The sequence below is a fragment of the Fringilla coelebs genome, assembly GCF_963513975.1.
Source record: "Fringilla coelebs genome assembly, chromosome: 30".
Taxonomy (NCBI): Eukaryota; Metazoa; Chordata; class Aves; order Passeriformes; family Fringillidae; genus Fringilla; species Fringilla coelebs.
In genome coordinates, this window is record NC_140056.1 from 295405 (window position 1) to 310151 (window position 14747).

The 14747-nt window shown below is 70.9% G+C and overlaps 1 protein-coding gene across 1 annotated transcript in view; it reads right to left on the reverse strand.

Moving 5' to 3' along the window:
• ITGA5 (integrin subunit alpha 5) overlaps positions 1 to 14516 on the reverse strand; it is a gene marked incomplete at its 3' end in the record, with an annotated part of 20071 nt that extends 5555 nt beyond the window's left edge. The window contains 19 exon segments of the mRNA XM_084223469.1: positions 102 to 140; positions 1075 to 1209; positions 1211 to 1248; positions 1668 to 1723; positions 2134 to 2238; positions 2326 to 2371; positions 2780 to 2971; positions 3923 to 4128; positions 5266 to 5318; positions 5643 to 5699; positions 6257 to 6300; positions 6387 to 6431; positions 7240 to 7365; positions 8582 to 8627; positions 9192 to 9253; positions 10606 to 10732; positions 12020 to 12132; positions 12977 to 13104; positions 14246 to 14516. Coding sequence (XP_084079595.1) covers positions 102 to 140; positions 1075 to 1209; positions 1211 to 1248; positions 1668 to 1723; positions 2134 to 2238; positions 2326 to 2371; positions 2780 to 2971; positions 3923 to 4128; positions 5266 to 5318; positions 5643 to 5699; positions 6257 to 6300; positions 6387 to 6431; positions 7240 to 7365; positions 8582 to 8627; positions 9192 to 9253; positions 10606 to 10732; positions 12020 to 12132; positions 12977 to 13104; positions 14246 to 14472 — 1845 coding nt within the window. The 5' untranslated portion in view covers positions 14473 to 14516.
• Positions 14517 to 14747: the final 231 nt, after the last annotated feature.

Below are 14747 nucleotides of genomic sequence, written 5' to 3' on the forward strand. Positions count from 1 at the left end.
GGAACTCGGACTCGTTCTGGGGACAGGGACAGGGACATGGGGACATGGGGACACCAGGGGGACAGGGGGACACCGGGGGGACAGGGGGGACAGGGGGACACCGGGATGGGGGACAGCTTGTCCCGGAACTCGGACTCGTTCTGGGGACAGGGGGACACCGTGGGGACACCGCGGGGACAGGGACAGGGACAAGGACATGGGGACATGGGCCCAGGGGAAGTTTTGGGGCAGTTTTGGGGTCCCGGGGCAGTTTGGGGCAGTTTGGGGCAGTTCTGGGGCAGTTTGGGGCAGTTTGGGGCCGTTTGGGGCAGTTTTGGGGCCGTTTGGGGCAGTTTGGGGCAGTTCTGGGGTCCTGGGGTGGTTCCGGGGTCCCAGGGCAGTTTTGGGCAGTTTGGGGCAGTTTGGGGCAGTTTTGGGGCAGTTTTGGGGCGGTTTCGGGGCAGTTTGGGGCCGTCTGGGGCAGTTTGGGGTCCCGGGGCAGTTTCGGGGCCGTTTGGGGCAGTTTGGGGGTGGTTTCGGGGCAGTTTTGGGGCAGTTTGGGGTCCCAGGGCAGTTCTGGGGCCGTTCTGGGGCAGTTTGGGGGTGGTTTCGGGGCAGTTTTGGGGTCCCGGGGCAGTTATGGGGCGGTTTTGGGGCAGTTCGGGGCAGTTTTGGGGTCCCAGGGCCGTTTTGGGGCAGTTTTGGGGCAGTTTGGGGCCGTTTGGGGCAGTTCGGGGCAGTTTTGGGGTCCCAGGGTGGTTTTGGGGCCGTTTGGGGCAGTTTGGGGCAGTTTTGGGGCGGTTTGGGGCAGTTTGGGGTCCCGGGGCAGTTCTGGGGCAGTTTTGGGGCAGTTTGGGGCAGTTTGGGGCGGTTTGGGGCGGTTTGGGGCAGTTTGGGGCCGTTTGGGGCAGTTTGGGGCCGTTTGGGGCTGTTCGGGGCAGTTTGGGGCAGTTTTGGGATCCCGGGGCCGTTTTGGGGCAGTTTTGGGGCGGTTTTGGGGCAGTTTGGGGCCGTTTGGGGTCCTGGTGCAGTTTGGGGCAGTTTTGGGGCAGTTTTGGGGCGGTTTGGGGCAGTCTGGGGTCCCGGCCCCCTTACCCTGAGGAACAGGGCCAGCGTGCGGCAGCGCGGGGTCCCCCCGTTGGGGACCTCCAGGGACAGGTTCCGCGTGGGGGGAGGGGGGCGCCCCCCCCCGCGCCCCCCCCCCAGGAACAGCGCGCGCCGCGCCCCCCCCCGCCTTGGCCCCGTCCACGCTCAGCTCCAGCGCCAGCCCTGGGGACACGGGGACACCGCGGGGGACACCGCGGGGACACCGCGGGGACAGGTCAGGGACACGGCGGGGACACGGCGGGGACAGCCCCGTCCTGGCCCCGTGGCTGCTGTGCCACCCTCGGGGACACGGGGACGCGGCCACCAGCGCTGTCCCCGAGGGGCGTGCCACCCCCGGGCTGTCCCCGTTTGTCCCCTCCATTGTTCCCTCCGTGTCCCCTGTCCCCCTCAGCCCCCTGTCCCCCTCCCCTGTCCCCCCACTGCTGTCCCCTGTCCCCCCCGCTGTCCCCTGTCCCCTCTGCTGTCCCCTGTCCCCCCCCCCCCACTGTCCCCTGTCCCCCCCCGCTGTCCCCTGTCCCCCTCAGCCCCTGTCCCCCCTGCTGTCCCGTGTCCCCCCCCCCCGCTGTCCCCTGTCCCCTCACCGATGGGCCCGGGCAGGTGACGTCCGGAGGCGTTGAGGCAGAAGGTGACATTGATGCTGGGAGGGGACACAGGGGTGGCACCGTGTGTCCCCTCAGTGTCCCCTCAGTGTCCCCAGCACTGTCCCCACCCCTGTCCCCCTCTCTGTCCCTCCCCACGGACACCCAAGGACCCCGCAGTGTCCCCCTGTCCCCTCCCAGTGTCCCACATCCCCTCTCCATTGTCCCCCCACTGTCCCTGCAGTGTCCCCCACTGTCCCCCTGCTGTCCCCTCTCTGTCTCCCCGTTGTCACCACTGTCCCCCCACAGTGTCCCCTTGCTGTGCCCCAGCTGTCCCCTTGCTGTCCCCGCTGTCCCTGCAGTGTCCCTGCGCTGTCCCCCCGCTGTCCCCTCGCTGTCCCTCGCTGTCTCCCCTGCTGTCCCCCCCCGTCCCCCTCTCTGTCCCCCCCACTGTCCCCGTGTCACCCACCAGGACACGTGGTGGCCGCTGCCCAGGACGCAGCCGCGCTCCTCGGGGTTGAACATGGAGGGGACAATGGCGAGGGTGGCACTGGCGTGGACAATGGGGCGGCCCCTGGGGGGACACGGGGGTGACATTGGTGACACCGACAGGTGGCACAGGTGACACTCAGGTGACACAGGTGACACAGGTGACACTCACCTGTAAACCACGGCCACGTCCGCCCCGAAGGCACCGACCAGGAGGTCTGTGGGGACAGGGGGGTCACCGGGGGGACATCGGGGGGACAGGGGGACACTGGGGGGACATCACAGGACAGGGGGACACTGGGGGGACATCAGGGGACAGGGGGACACCAGGGTAGGGACGCAGGGGAGTCCCTGGGAATGGGGACAAGGGGACACCGGGTGAGGACAGGGCTGTCCCTCGCCTTGGGGGTGACACAAAAGGTGGGGGGGGAAGTGGTGGCACAGGGGGTGACACAGGTGACACGGGGGTGACACAGGGGTGACAGGGGTGACACGGGGGGACACAGGTGACACGGGGGTGGCACAGGGGTGACACAAGTGACACGGGGGTGGCACGGGGGTGATAGGGGTGACACGGGGGGTGACACAGGTGACACAGGTGACACGGGGGTGGCCCTGTCCCTCACCGGGGTAGCCGTTGCCGTCCAGGTCGGTGGCCCCGCGCAGCGCGGCCCCGAAGAAGTCGGGCTGGCCCCGGGGCGCGCCCATCCCCCGCAGCACCTGCGCGGGCCGGGGCCGCAGCCCCGCGCCCCCCCCCCGGAAGATGAACACGAGCCCCCGGCGACCCTCGGCCCCCAGCGGGGCCCCCACGGCCACGTCTGCACACGGGGGGGGGGGGTCAGCGGGAGGGGGGGGCACCCCCGTAACCCCCCTGTACCCCCCAAAAACCCCTGTAACCCCCCCGTACCCCCATAACCCCCCAGAACCTCCCCGTGCCCCTGTTCCCGGTACCGTTGTATCCGTCCCGGTCCCGGTCCCTCCCCCGTTCCCAGTACCATTCCAGACCCGTTCCCGTTCCCGGTACCGTTCCAGCCCCCCCCCGTTCCCTGTACCGTTGTATCCGCCCCGGTCCCGTTCTCCCCCCGGTCCCCCCCCCGTTCCCGGTACCGTTGTATTCGTCCCGGTCCAGGTCCCCCCCCCGTTCCCGGTCCCATTCCCTCCCCGTTCCCATTCCCGGTACCGTTGTATCCGCCCCGGTCCCGGTTCCCCCCCCGTTCTCCCCCCGGTCCCCCCCCCCGTTGCCGGTCCCGTTCCCCCCCCGTTCCCGGTCCCGTTCCCCCCCCGTTCCTGGTATCGTTGTATCCATCCCGTTCCCGGTCCCCCCCCCGGTACCCCCCGGTACCCCCCCGTTCCCGGTACCGTTGTATCCGTCCCGGTCCCCCCCGTTCCTGTTCCCGGTACTGTTGTATCCGCCCCATTCCCGGTCCCGGTCCCCCCCCGTTCCCGGTCCCGTTCCCCCCCGTTCCCGGTACCGTTGTATCCTTCCCGTTCCCCCCCGTTCCCGGTCCCGGTCCCCCCCCGTTACCGTTCCCGGTACCGTTCCCCCCCCGTTCCCGTTCCCGTTCCCGGTCCCGGTCCCCCCCCGTTCCCGTTACCGTTGTATCCGTCCCGGTTCCCCCCCCGTTCCCGTTCCCGGTACCGTTGTATCCGTCCCGGTCCAGGTCCCCCCCCGTTCCCGGTACCGTTCCCCCCCGTTCCCGGTACCGTTGTATCCGCCCCGTTCCCGGTCCCCCCCCATTCCCGGTACCGTTCCCCCCCGGTCCCGGTACCGTTGTATCCGTCCCGGTCCAGGTCGCCCAGCGCGGCGATGGCGCTGCCGAAGCGGCCGAACTCGTGCGGGCCGGTGAGCGCGGCGGGCGCGGCGGGCGGGGCCCCGGCCCGCTGCAGGTACAGGTACAGCCGGCCCAGCTCCCGCGCCCCGCCCGCGCCGCTGCGCGCCATGAACAGCGGGGCGCCCACCAGCAGGTCCGTGAGCCTGGGGACATTGGGGACATTGGGGACATTGGGGACAGGGGGGACAGTGGGGACATTGGGGACAGTGGGGACATTGGGGACATTGGGGACACTGGGGACACTGGGGACACTGGGGACATTGGGGACATTGGGGACATCGGGGACACCCGGCCCAGCTCCCGCACCCCGCCCGCGCCGCTGCGCGCCATGAACAGCGGGGCGCCCACCAGCAGGTCCGTCAGCCTGGGGGGACAGGGGGACATTGGGGACAGTGGGGACATTGGGGACATCGGGTACAGCCGGCCCAGCTCCCGCGCCCCGCCCGCGCCGCTGCGCGCCATGAACAGCGGGGCGCCCACCAGCAGGTCTGTCAGCCTGGGGGGACAGGGGGACACTGGGGACATTGGGGACATGGGGACATGGGGACATTGGGGACATGGGGACATTGGGTACAGCCGGCCCAGCTCCCGCGCCCCGCCCGCGCCGCTGCGCGCCATGAACAGCGGGGCGCCCACCAGCAGGTCCGTGAGCCTGGGGACATTGGGGACATTGGGGACACTGGGGACATTGGGGACATTGGGGACATTGGGGACATTGGGGACATTGGGGACACTGGGGACATTGGGGATATCGGGGACATTGGGGACATTGGGGACACTGGGGACATTGGGGACATTGGGGACAGTGGGGGGACATTGGGGACATTGGGGACACTGGGGACATCGGGTACAGCCGGCCCAGCTCCCGCGCCCCGCCCGCGCCGCTGCGCGCCATGAACAGCGGGGCGCCCACCAGCAGGTCTGTCAGCCTGGGGGGACATTGGGGACATTGGGGACACTGGGGACAGGGGGACATTGGGACATTGGGGACATTGGGGCATTGGGGACATTGGGGGCATTGGGGGCATTGGGACATGGGGACATTGGGGGCACAGGGGGTGAGTCTGGGGGGGCACTGAGCCATTGGGGGGCACTGAGTGAAGCTGGGGAGCACCGGGAGGGGCACAGAGGGACTTTGGGGGGCACGGGGGGTGTCCCGGGGGGTCCTGGGGGTCTCAGAGGATCCCAGGGGGTCCCAGGGGGTCCCGGGGGGTCTCAGGGGGTCCTGGGGGGGTCTCAGGGGGGTCTCAGGGGGTCCCAGGGGGTCCCGGGCCCCTCACCCGTCGTTGTTGACGTCGGTGGCGGCCACGGCGTAGCCGAAGTACGAGGCCATCTGGGGGGGGAGGGGACAGAAAAAACGGGGTCACAACGACCCCCCCCAAATTCCCTGCGTCCCCCCCACCCCTCCATGGCGACCCCACACCCAATTTTAGAGCCCCCCCCCCCCATTTGAGAGCCCCTCCTTTTCCTCCTCCCCTCCCTGGGTGTCTCCCACTCCCCACCTTGGGACGCTCTCGGGACCCCCCCAGACCCTCCCAGCCCCCCCAGGATCCCTCCAGACCCCCCCAGGACCCCCCCAGACCCCCCCAGGACCCCCCCAGGACCCCCCCAGACCCCCCAGGACCCCCTCAGGACCCCCCCAGCCCCCCGTGCCCACCTGCTCCCCCGAGAAGTTGTACAGGGACTTCATGTTGGTGCCATTGAGGATGGTGACCTGGGGACAGCGAGGGGACAGCGAGGGGACAGCGAGGGGACACTGAGCCAGAGAGGGGGACACGGGCACCGCGACCCCCCCGTGCCCCCCGTGTCCCCTCGGTGTCTCCCCCATGTCCCCCCCGTGCCCTCGTGTCCCCCCGTCCCCCTGTGTCCCCTTGGTGTCCTCCCCATGTCCCCCGTGTCCCCTTGGTGTCCCCCCCCGTGCCCCCCCATGTCCCCCCCGTGTCCCCTCTGTGTCCCCCCGTGTCCCCTTGGTGTCCCCTTGGTGTCCCCCCCCGTGCCCCCCGTGTCCCCTCGGTGTATCCTCCATGTCCCCCCCGTGCCCCCATGTCCCCCTGTCCCCTTGGTGTCCCCTTGGTGTCCTCCCCATGTCCCCTGTGTCCCCTTGGTGTCCCCCCCGTGTCCCCTCGGTGTCCCCCCCATGTCCCCCCCCACGTCCCCTCACTGTCCCCCCGTGTCCCCCCCGTGTCCCCTTGGTGTCCCCCCCGTGTCCCCCCCATGTCCCCCCCGTGTCCCCTCGGTGTCCCCCCGTGTCCCCCCCGTGTCCCCCCTTACGTAGCCGTAGGTGAGGTTGCCCTTGGGGACACCGGCCACGAAGTCTGTGGGGACAAAGGGACAAAGGGCCACGCTCAGGTGTGGCCGGGGGTGGCCGTGCCACCCTCGCGTGTCACCCGCTGTCACCCACCTTGCGTGGTGTCACCGCTGAACTCCCCGACTGCCACCGAGTAGCCTGGGGGAGGGGGAGAGAGCGTGTCACCTGTGTGTCACCTGTGTGCCACCCTGGGGACACTGCCCACGGCAACCTGGAGCTGTCCCCAGGTGTCCCCAGGTGTCCCCAGGTGTCCCCCATGTCCCCAAGTGTCACCCATGTAGCTGTCATCGTGGCTGGGCTCCGCCTGCCGCGTCTGGAGCTGTCCCTGTGTCCGTGTGTCCGTGTGTCCCCCATGTCCCCCGTTTCCCCCAGGTGTCCCCCATGTCCCCCAGGTGTCCCCAGCTGTCCCCAGGTGTCCCCATGTCACCCATGTAGCTGTCGTCGTGGCTGGGCTCCGCCTGCCGTGTCTGGAGCTGTCCCTGTGTCCCTGTGTCCGTGTGTCCCTGTGACCCCCAGCTGTCCCCGTGTCCCCATGTCCCCCATGTCCCCCAGCTGTCCCCATGTCCCCAAGTGTCACCCATGTAGCTGTCGTCGTGGCTGGGCTCCGCCTGCCGCGTCTGGAGCTGTCCCTGTGTCCGTGTGTCCCCGTGTCCCCCATGTCCCCCGTTTCCCCCAGGTGTCCCCCATGTCCCCCAGCTGTCCCCATGTCCCCCAGCTGTCCCCGTGTCCCCAGATGTCCCCATGTCACCCATGTAGCTGTCGTCGTGGCTGGGCTCCGCCTGCCGTGTCTGGAGCTGTCCGTGTGTCCGTGTGTCCCCATGTCCCCCATGTCCCCCAGCTGTCCCCATGTCCCCCAGCTGTCCCCATGTCCCCCATGTCCCCCGTTTCCCCCATTTCCCCCAGCTGTCCCCATGTCCCCAGCTGTCCCCATGTCCCCAAGTGTCACCCATGTAGCTGTCGTCGTGGCTGGGCTCCGCCTGCCGTGTCTGGAGCTGTCCCGGCACCTCCTGGATCAGGTACTCGGGGAAGTTCCCGGCCGCGATCTGCTCCTGGGTGGCCGACATCACCTGCCCTGGGGACAGGGGACACCTCAGCACCTGGGGACAGCTCAGACATCACCTGCCCTAGGGACAGGGGACACCTCAGCACCTGGGGACACTGGGGACACTGCCTGGGGACACCTCACACTGCCTGGGGACAGCTCAGACATCACCTGCCCTGGGGACAGGGGACACCTCAGCACCTGGGGACAGCTCAGACATCACCTGCCCTGGGGACAGGGGACACCTCAGCACCTGGGGACACTGGGGACAGCTCAGACATCACCTGCCCTGGGGACAGGGGACACCTCAGCACCTGGGGACACTGGGGACAGCTCAGACATCACCTGCCCTGGGGACAGGGGACACCTCAGCACCTGGGGACACTGGGGACAGCTCAGACATCACCTGCCCTGGGGACAGGGGACACCTCAGCACCTGGGGACACTGGGGACACTGGGGACACTGCCTGGGGACACTCCCTGGGGACACCTCAGCACCCTTGGGGACACCTCAGCACCTGGAGACCCTGGGGACACTGCCTGGGGACAGCCCATCACCCTTGGGGACACTGGGGACACTGCCCGGGGACACCTCACACTGCCTGGGGACAGGGGACACCTCAGCACCCTTGGGGACACTGCCCGGGGACACCCCATCACCCTTGGGGACACTGGGGACACTGCCTGGGGACACCTCAAACCTGGCAAGGGGATGGAGACACCTCAGCCCTGGTGGCCCTGGGGACCCCGGGACAGGGACAGGGAGGGGACAGGGAGGGGACAGGGAGGGGACAGCAGGGACACGCAGGGGACAGCGGGGACAGGCAGGGGACAATGGGGACACGCAGGGGACAGCGGGGACAATGGGGACAGGCAGGGGACAATGGGGACACACAGGGGACACACAGGGGACAATGGGGACAGGCAGGGGACAATGGGGACAATGGGGACACACAGGGGACAATGGGGACAGGCAGGGGACACATAGGGGACAATGGGGACAGGCAGGGGACAATGGGGACAATGGGGACACACGGGGACAATGGGGACACACAGGGGACACATAGGGGACAATGGGGACAGGCAGGGGACAATGGGGACAATGGGGACACACAGGGGACAATGGGGACACACAGGGGACACATAGGGGACAATGGGGACAGGCAGGGGACAATGGGGACAATGGGGACACACAGGGGACAATGGGGACACACAGGGGACAGCCCAGGCCGGGCCGGGGTCTCACCTTGCCAGAAGTAGCTGCCGGGCCCCCCCAGGAGCACCCGCCCCGTCTGCAGAGACAGCGGGACCCCCCCTCAGTGGGGCTGGACCCCCAAAAACCCCCCTGGACCACCAAAACCCCCCCGGTACCCCCCAAAAACCCCCGGGACCCCCCCAAAACCCCCTAGGACCCCCCAAAACCCCCTAGGACCCCCCCGGGACCACCAAAAACCCCCCCGGTACCCCCCGAAAACCCCCGGGACCCCCCCAAAACCCCCAACCCTCCTGAACCCCCCCTAAACCCCCCCAGGACCCTCCTCCCTTCACTCCCCCTGAGACCCCCCCAAGACCCCCTAGAGCCCCCAGAACCCCCCCAAATCCCTCCCTCCCCCCCAACCCCCCTCCCCTGACCCCCTCGGCCCCCCCGACCCCCCCAGGACCCCCCAAAACCCCCAGGACCCCCTCCCCTGACCCCCCAGGACCCCCCAAACCCCCTGGGCCCCTCCCCCGACCCCCCAGGACCCCCCAAATCCCCCAGGACCCCCCCAAATCCCCCCTGGGCCCCCTCCCCTGACCCCCCCAGGACCCCCAAACCACCCCCAGGACCCCCAAACCCCCCCAGGACCCCCGCCCACCTGGGTGAACTCGGCGCTGAAGCCCCCCTGGCAGTACCCCTGCCCGGCCGCCGAGTTCAGGTCTGGGGGGACACGGGGGGGTCAGGGGGGCCTGGGGGGGCTTTGGGGGGGACACGGGGGGGGGCTTGAGGGGGGCCCGGGGGGGATTTGGGGGGGACACGGGGGGGTCAGGGGGGCCCGGGGGGCTTTGGGGGGGACACGGGGGGGTCAGGGGGGCTCGGGGGGGCTTTGGGGGGGACACGGGGGGGCTTTGGGGGGGACACGGGGGGGTCAGGGGGGCCCGGGGGGGCTTTGGGGGGGACACGGGGGGGTCAGGGGGCCCGGGGGGGCTTTGGGGGGGACACGGGGGGGTCAGGGGGGCCCGGGGGGGCTTTGGGGGGGACACGGGGGGGTCAGGGGGCCCGGGGGGGCTTTGGGGGGGACACGGGGGGGGGCTTGAGGGGGGCCCGGGGGGGATTTGGGGGGGACACGGGGGGGTCAGGGGGGCCCGGGAGGGCTTTGGGGGTCCCACCTGAGCGGCCGGGAGCACTGCGGGGGTCGGGGGAGGGATTTGGGGGGTCCCAGGGGGGTTTGGGGAGGTTTTGGGGGGCGTTTGGGGGGTCCCAGGGGGGTTTGGGGGGGTTTTGGGGGGAGTTTGGGGGGTCCCAGGGGGGTTTGGGGAGGTTTTGGGGGGAGTTTGGGGGGTCCCAGGGGGGTTTGGGGGGGTTTTGGGGGGAGTTTGGGGGGTCCCAGGGTCCCACCTGAGCGGCTGGGAGCACTGGGGGTCCCGAGGGGATTTTGGGGGGGGGCTGGGGGGGCGTTTTGGGGCGGTTTTGGGTGTTTTGTGGTCCCACCTGAGCGGCAGGGAGGACAGGGGGTCCCGAGGGGGTTTTGGGATGGTTTTGGGTGGTTTTGGGGTTTTGGGACCCCACCTGAGCAGCAGGGAGGACAGGAGTTTTGGGGTGGTTCTGGGGTGGTTTTGAGGTGGTTTTGGGGCAGTTTTGGGGGGTCCCAGGGGGGTTTTGGGGTCCCACCTGAGTGGCAGGGAGGACAGGAGTTTTGGGGCGGTTTTGGGGTGGTTCTGGGGGGTCCCAGGACGGTTTTGGGGTCCCACCTGAGCGGCAGGGAGGACAGGGGGTTTTGGGGTGTTTTCAGGGTTTTTGGGGTCCCACCTGAGCGGCAGGGAGGACAGGAGTTTTGGGGTGGTTCTGGGGTGATTTTGGGGTGGTTTTGGGGTGTTTTCGGGGTTTTTGGGGTCCCACCCGAGCGGCAGGGAGGACAGGACTTTTGGGGTGGTTCTGGGGCAGTTTTGGGGCGGTTTTTGGGGTGTTTTGGGGGTCCCACCTGAGCGGCAGGGAGGACAGGAGTTTTGGGGTGGTTTTGGGGCGGTTCTGGGGCAGTTTTTGGGGTGTTTTCAGGGTTTTTGGGGTCCCACCTGAGCGGCAGGGCGCGTACTCCACGAACTTGGAGAAGTTGCCCAGGGACAGGAAGCAGGAGCCCACCGGCTCCCGCGCCCCCCCCTCCTCCTTGGGGGGGCTCCAGCTGTACAGGGGGGCGCAGGCCTGGGGGGCACGGGGGGGGCACTGCCGGTCAGCCCGGGGCGTCCCCAGTGTCCCCTCAGTGTCCCTCCAGTGTCCCCAGGGTCCTCAATGTCCCCCCAGTGTCCCCAGTGTCCCCAGTGTCCCCTACCAGCACGGAGCCCTCGTGGGCCCTCACGGTGGCCCCCCAATGGTGTCCCCAGTGTCCCCAATGGTGTCCCCAATGTCCCCCCAGTGTCCCCAGTGGTGTCCCCAGTGTCCCCTACCAGCACGGAGCCCTCGTGGGCCCTCACAGTGGCCCCCCAGTGGTGTCCCCAATGTCCCCAATGTCCCCCCAGTGTCCCCAGTGTCCCCAGTGCCCCGTACCAGCACGGAGCCCCCGTGGGCCCTCACGGTGGCCCCCCAATGGTGTCCCCAGTGTCCCCAATGTCCCCCCAGTGTCCCCAGTGTCCCCAGTGTCCCCTACCAGCACGGAGCCCCCGTGGGCCCTCACGGTGGCCCCCCAGTGGTGTCCCCAGTGTCCCCAATGTCCCCAGTGTCCCCAGTGTCCCCGTACCAGCACGGAGCCCCCGTGGGCCCTCACGGTGTCCCCCCAGCGGTGTCCCCAATGTCCCCAATGGTGTCCCCAATGTCCCCCCAGTGTCCCCAGTGTCCCCAGTGCCCCGTACCAGCACGGAGCCCCCATGGGCCCTCACGGTGGCCCCCCAATGGTGTCCCCAATGTCCCCCCAGTGTCCCCAGTGTCCCCAGTGCCCCGTACCAGCACGGAGCCCCCGTGGGCCCTCACGGTGGCCCCCCAGCGGTGTCCCCAATGTCCCCCCAGTGTCCCCAGTGTCCCGTACCAGCACGGAGCCCCCGTGGGCCCTCACGGTGGCCCCCCAGTGTCCCCAGTGTCCCCAGTGCCCCGTACCAGCACGGAGCCCCCGTGGGCCCTCACGGTGGCCCCCCAATGGTGTCCCCAATGTCCCCCCAGTGTCCCCAGTGTCCCCAGTGCCCCGTACCAGCACGGAGCCCCCGTGGGCCCTCACGGTGTCCCCCCAGCGGTGTCCCCAATGTCCCCAATGGTGTCCCCAATGTCCCCCCAGTGTCCCCAGTGTCCCCAGTGCCCCGTACCAGCACGGAGCCCCCGTGGGCCCTCACGGTGTCCCCCCAGCGGTGTCCCCAATGTCCCCAATGGTGTCCCCAATGTCCCCCCAGTGTCCCCAGTGTCCCCAGTGCCCCGTACCAGCACGGAGCCCCCGTGGGCCCTCACGGTGCCCCCCCAGTGATGTCCCCAGTGTCCCCAATGGTGTCCCCAATGGTGTCCCCGTACCAGCACGGAGCCCCCGTGGGCCCTCACGGTGGCCCCGAACCACTGCAGCGATTTGAACTCCACGGGCTCGGCGCCGTCGCTGCTGTTGCCCCCAAAGTCGTGGGTGCGGGTCCCTGGGGGGGGGACAGGGGTCAGGCCACCGCCCCTCCCCCACGGCCACCCCCGGGGACACCCCCGGCCCCCCCCGGGGACCCCCCCGGCCCCGGGTTGATCATTAACGGCGCCAAGGCCAGCGGGGGGTGGGGACAGGGACAGGGACAGGGGACGGTGACACGGAGCTGCCCTGGGGGGGTCCTGGGGGGCCGCTGGGTGCCACCGCCATGGCCCTGTCCCCTGCGGGTGTCCCCAACCCTGTCCCCACATGCCTGGGGGGGTTTGTCCCCCCTCTTTGTCCCCATCCCTGTCCCCTGCCCATGGCCTGGTTCTGTCCCCGTTCCTGGGGGTTTGTCCCTGTCCCCATTCCTGGGGGATTTGTCCCCACCGTGTCCCTGTCCCCATGCCCTGGGGGGGTTTGTCCCCACCCTGTCCCTGTCCCCATTCCTGGGGGTCCTGTCCCCACCGTGTCCCTGTCCCCATTCCTGGGGGATTTGTCCCCACCCTGTCCCTGTCCCCATTCTTGGGGGATTTGTCCACACCGTGTCCCTGTCCCCATGCCCTGGGGGGTTTGTCCCCACCGTGTCCCTGTCCCCATTCCTGGGGGATTTGTCCCCACCCTGTCCCTGTCCCTGTCCCCATTCCTGGGGGTCCTGTCCCCACCGTGTCCCTGTCCCCACCGTGTCCCTGTCCCCATTCCTGGGGGCTTTGTCCCCACTGTGTCCCTGTCCCCACCGTGTCCCTGTCCCCATTCCTGGGGCTCCTTTCTCCATACTTGGGCATCCTGTCCCCCCCCGTGTCCCCATCCCACACGTGTCCCCCCCGTGTCCCCCCCGTGTCCCCGTGTCCCCGGTGTCCCCTCACCGATGTGGTCGAAGTCGATGGGGGCGCAGCCGCCCTCGGGGGGCCAGGGGCAGTGGAACACGGCCCCCCCCTGGGTGACGTTGGGCTGGCTCGTGTTGGCCTTGGGGGCCCCCACCAGGATGCTGACACTGGGGGGGACACGGGGGGGGCTCAGGGGGGCGGTGACCCCGCGGGGACACGGCGCTTGTCACCCGGGGGGGGTCCGGGGGGTCCCGCGGCTGCTCCCCGCGCCCCTCCGCTGAGCTCCGGGGCTGCGAGCCCCCCCCGGCCCGAGGGGAGGGGGGGATGCGACCGAGGGGGGGTCCCGGGGGGGAGACACGGCCGGGAGGGGTCCCGGGGCGGTCACCGGGCGCTCCCCGGTTCGCCCCGGGCCCGCCCGGTGGGTGGTACGTGGGGGCCGGGGGGGCCGGCAAGGCCGTGCGTGGGCCCCCCCAGATGTTCGGGGTCCCCCCCAGATGTTCGGGTTTCCCCCCCAGATGTTCGGGTCCCCCCGAGCCCCCCCCCCCGAGCCCCCCGGGGGCAGCTCCCGGCTCCGGTTACAGGAAACGCTCCGGGCCCGGGGCAGCGGGGCCCCGGGACCCCCGGCGGGGCCGGCGCTGGGGGGGGACACCGGGGGGACACCGGGGGACACCGGGGCTCGGCCCCGCTCGGGATCCCCCGGCCGGACCCTCCCGGTTCCCGTTCCCCGGCCCCGCTTCCTGCTTCCCATTCCCGGTTCCCGTCCCGGTTCCGATTCCCCGCCCCGGTGCCCCGATCCCGTTCCCGCTGCCCCGGTCCGGTCCCCGGGACCGCCCCGCTCCCCGGCTCCTGCTCACTCTTCCCCGTCCCCCTCCCGATTCACACTTCCCGTTCCCGTTCCCGGTTCCCGCCGCCCCCGCCCGTTCCCGTTCCCGGTGGCCCTTCCCATTCCCGGTCCCGCTGTCCCGTTCCCGTTATCCCGCTCCCGGGGCCGGCCCTCCTCGCCCCGCCCCGCTCCGCGGCCGCTCCCCGTCCCACCGGGCCGCTCCCGCTCCCCGGCGGCCGCTCCCGCTCCCGGTGCCCGGTTCCCGACCCTCTCCCGGTCCCGGCCCCGCTCCCCTCCGTCCCTCGGTCCCTCCGTTCCCGTCCCGCCGCCCTCCCCGCTCCCCGCGGCCGCTCCCGCCCCGGCGCCGCCGCCGCCCCCGCCCCGTCCCGTCCCGGAGCGGTTCCCCGCGGGCGGTCCCGGTTCCCGGCGCGGTTCGCGGCCGGCGGTGCCGCTCCCGGCCCGGTTCCCGGCTCGGTTCCCGGTACCTGCGGGGCTCGGGCAGGTAAAAGTCCAGCGCGAAGCCGAAGAAGGAGCCGGGGGCCCCGCGGAAGACCACGGGCCGCGACGCCTCCAGGTTGAAGGCGGCGACCGGCGGGAGCAGCAGCGGCAGCAGCAGCGGCAGCGGCACCGGCAGCGGCACCGGCAGCGCCATCCGGGGCCGGCAGCGGCGCCGGGGCCGGGGGCGGCGCGGGGGGGCCGGGGCCGGGGCCATGGCGGTCGGGGCTGCCCGGGCTCGGCGCTGCTCCCGCTCCCGAGTCCCCTCGGAAAGTGCCCGGGGGGGGCCCGGGGCCGCCCCGCCCCGCCGTGACTCACCGGGGAGGAGCCAGAGCCCCGCCGGGCACCGGCACCGGCACCGGCACCGGCGGCGGGGAGCCCGGGGGGAGCGGGGAGCGCCGCGGGGAGCGGGACACCCCGGGGAGAGCGGGGCGGCGGGGCCGGGGACACCCCGGGGACACCGGGACAGCCCGGGGGGAGCAGGACACCCCG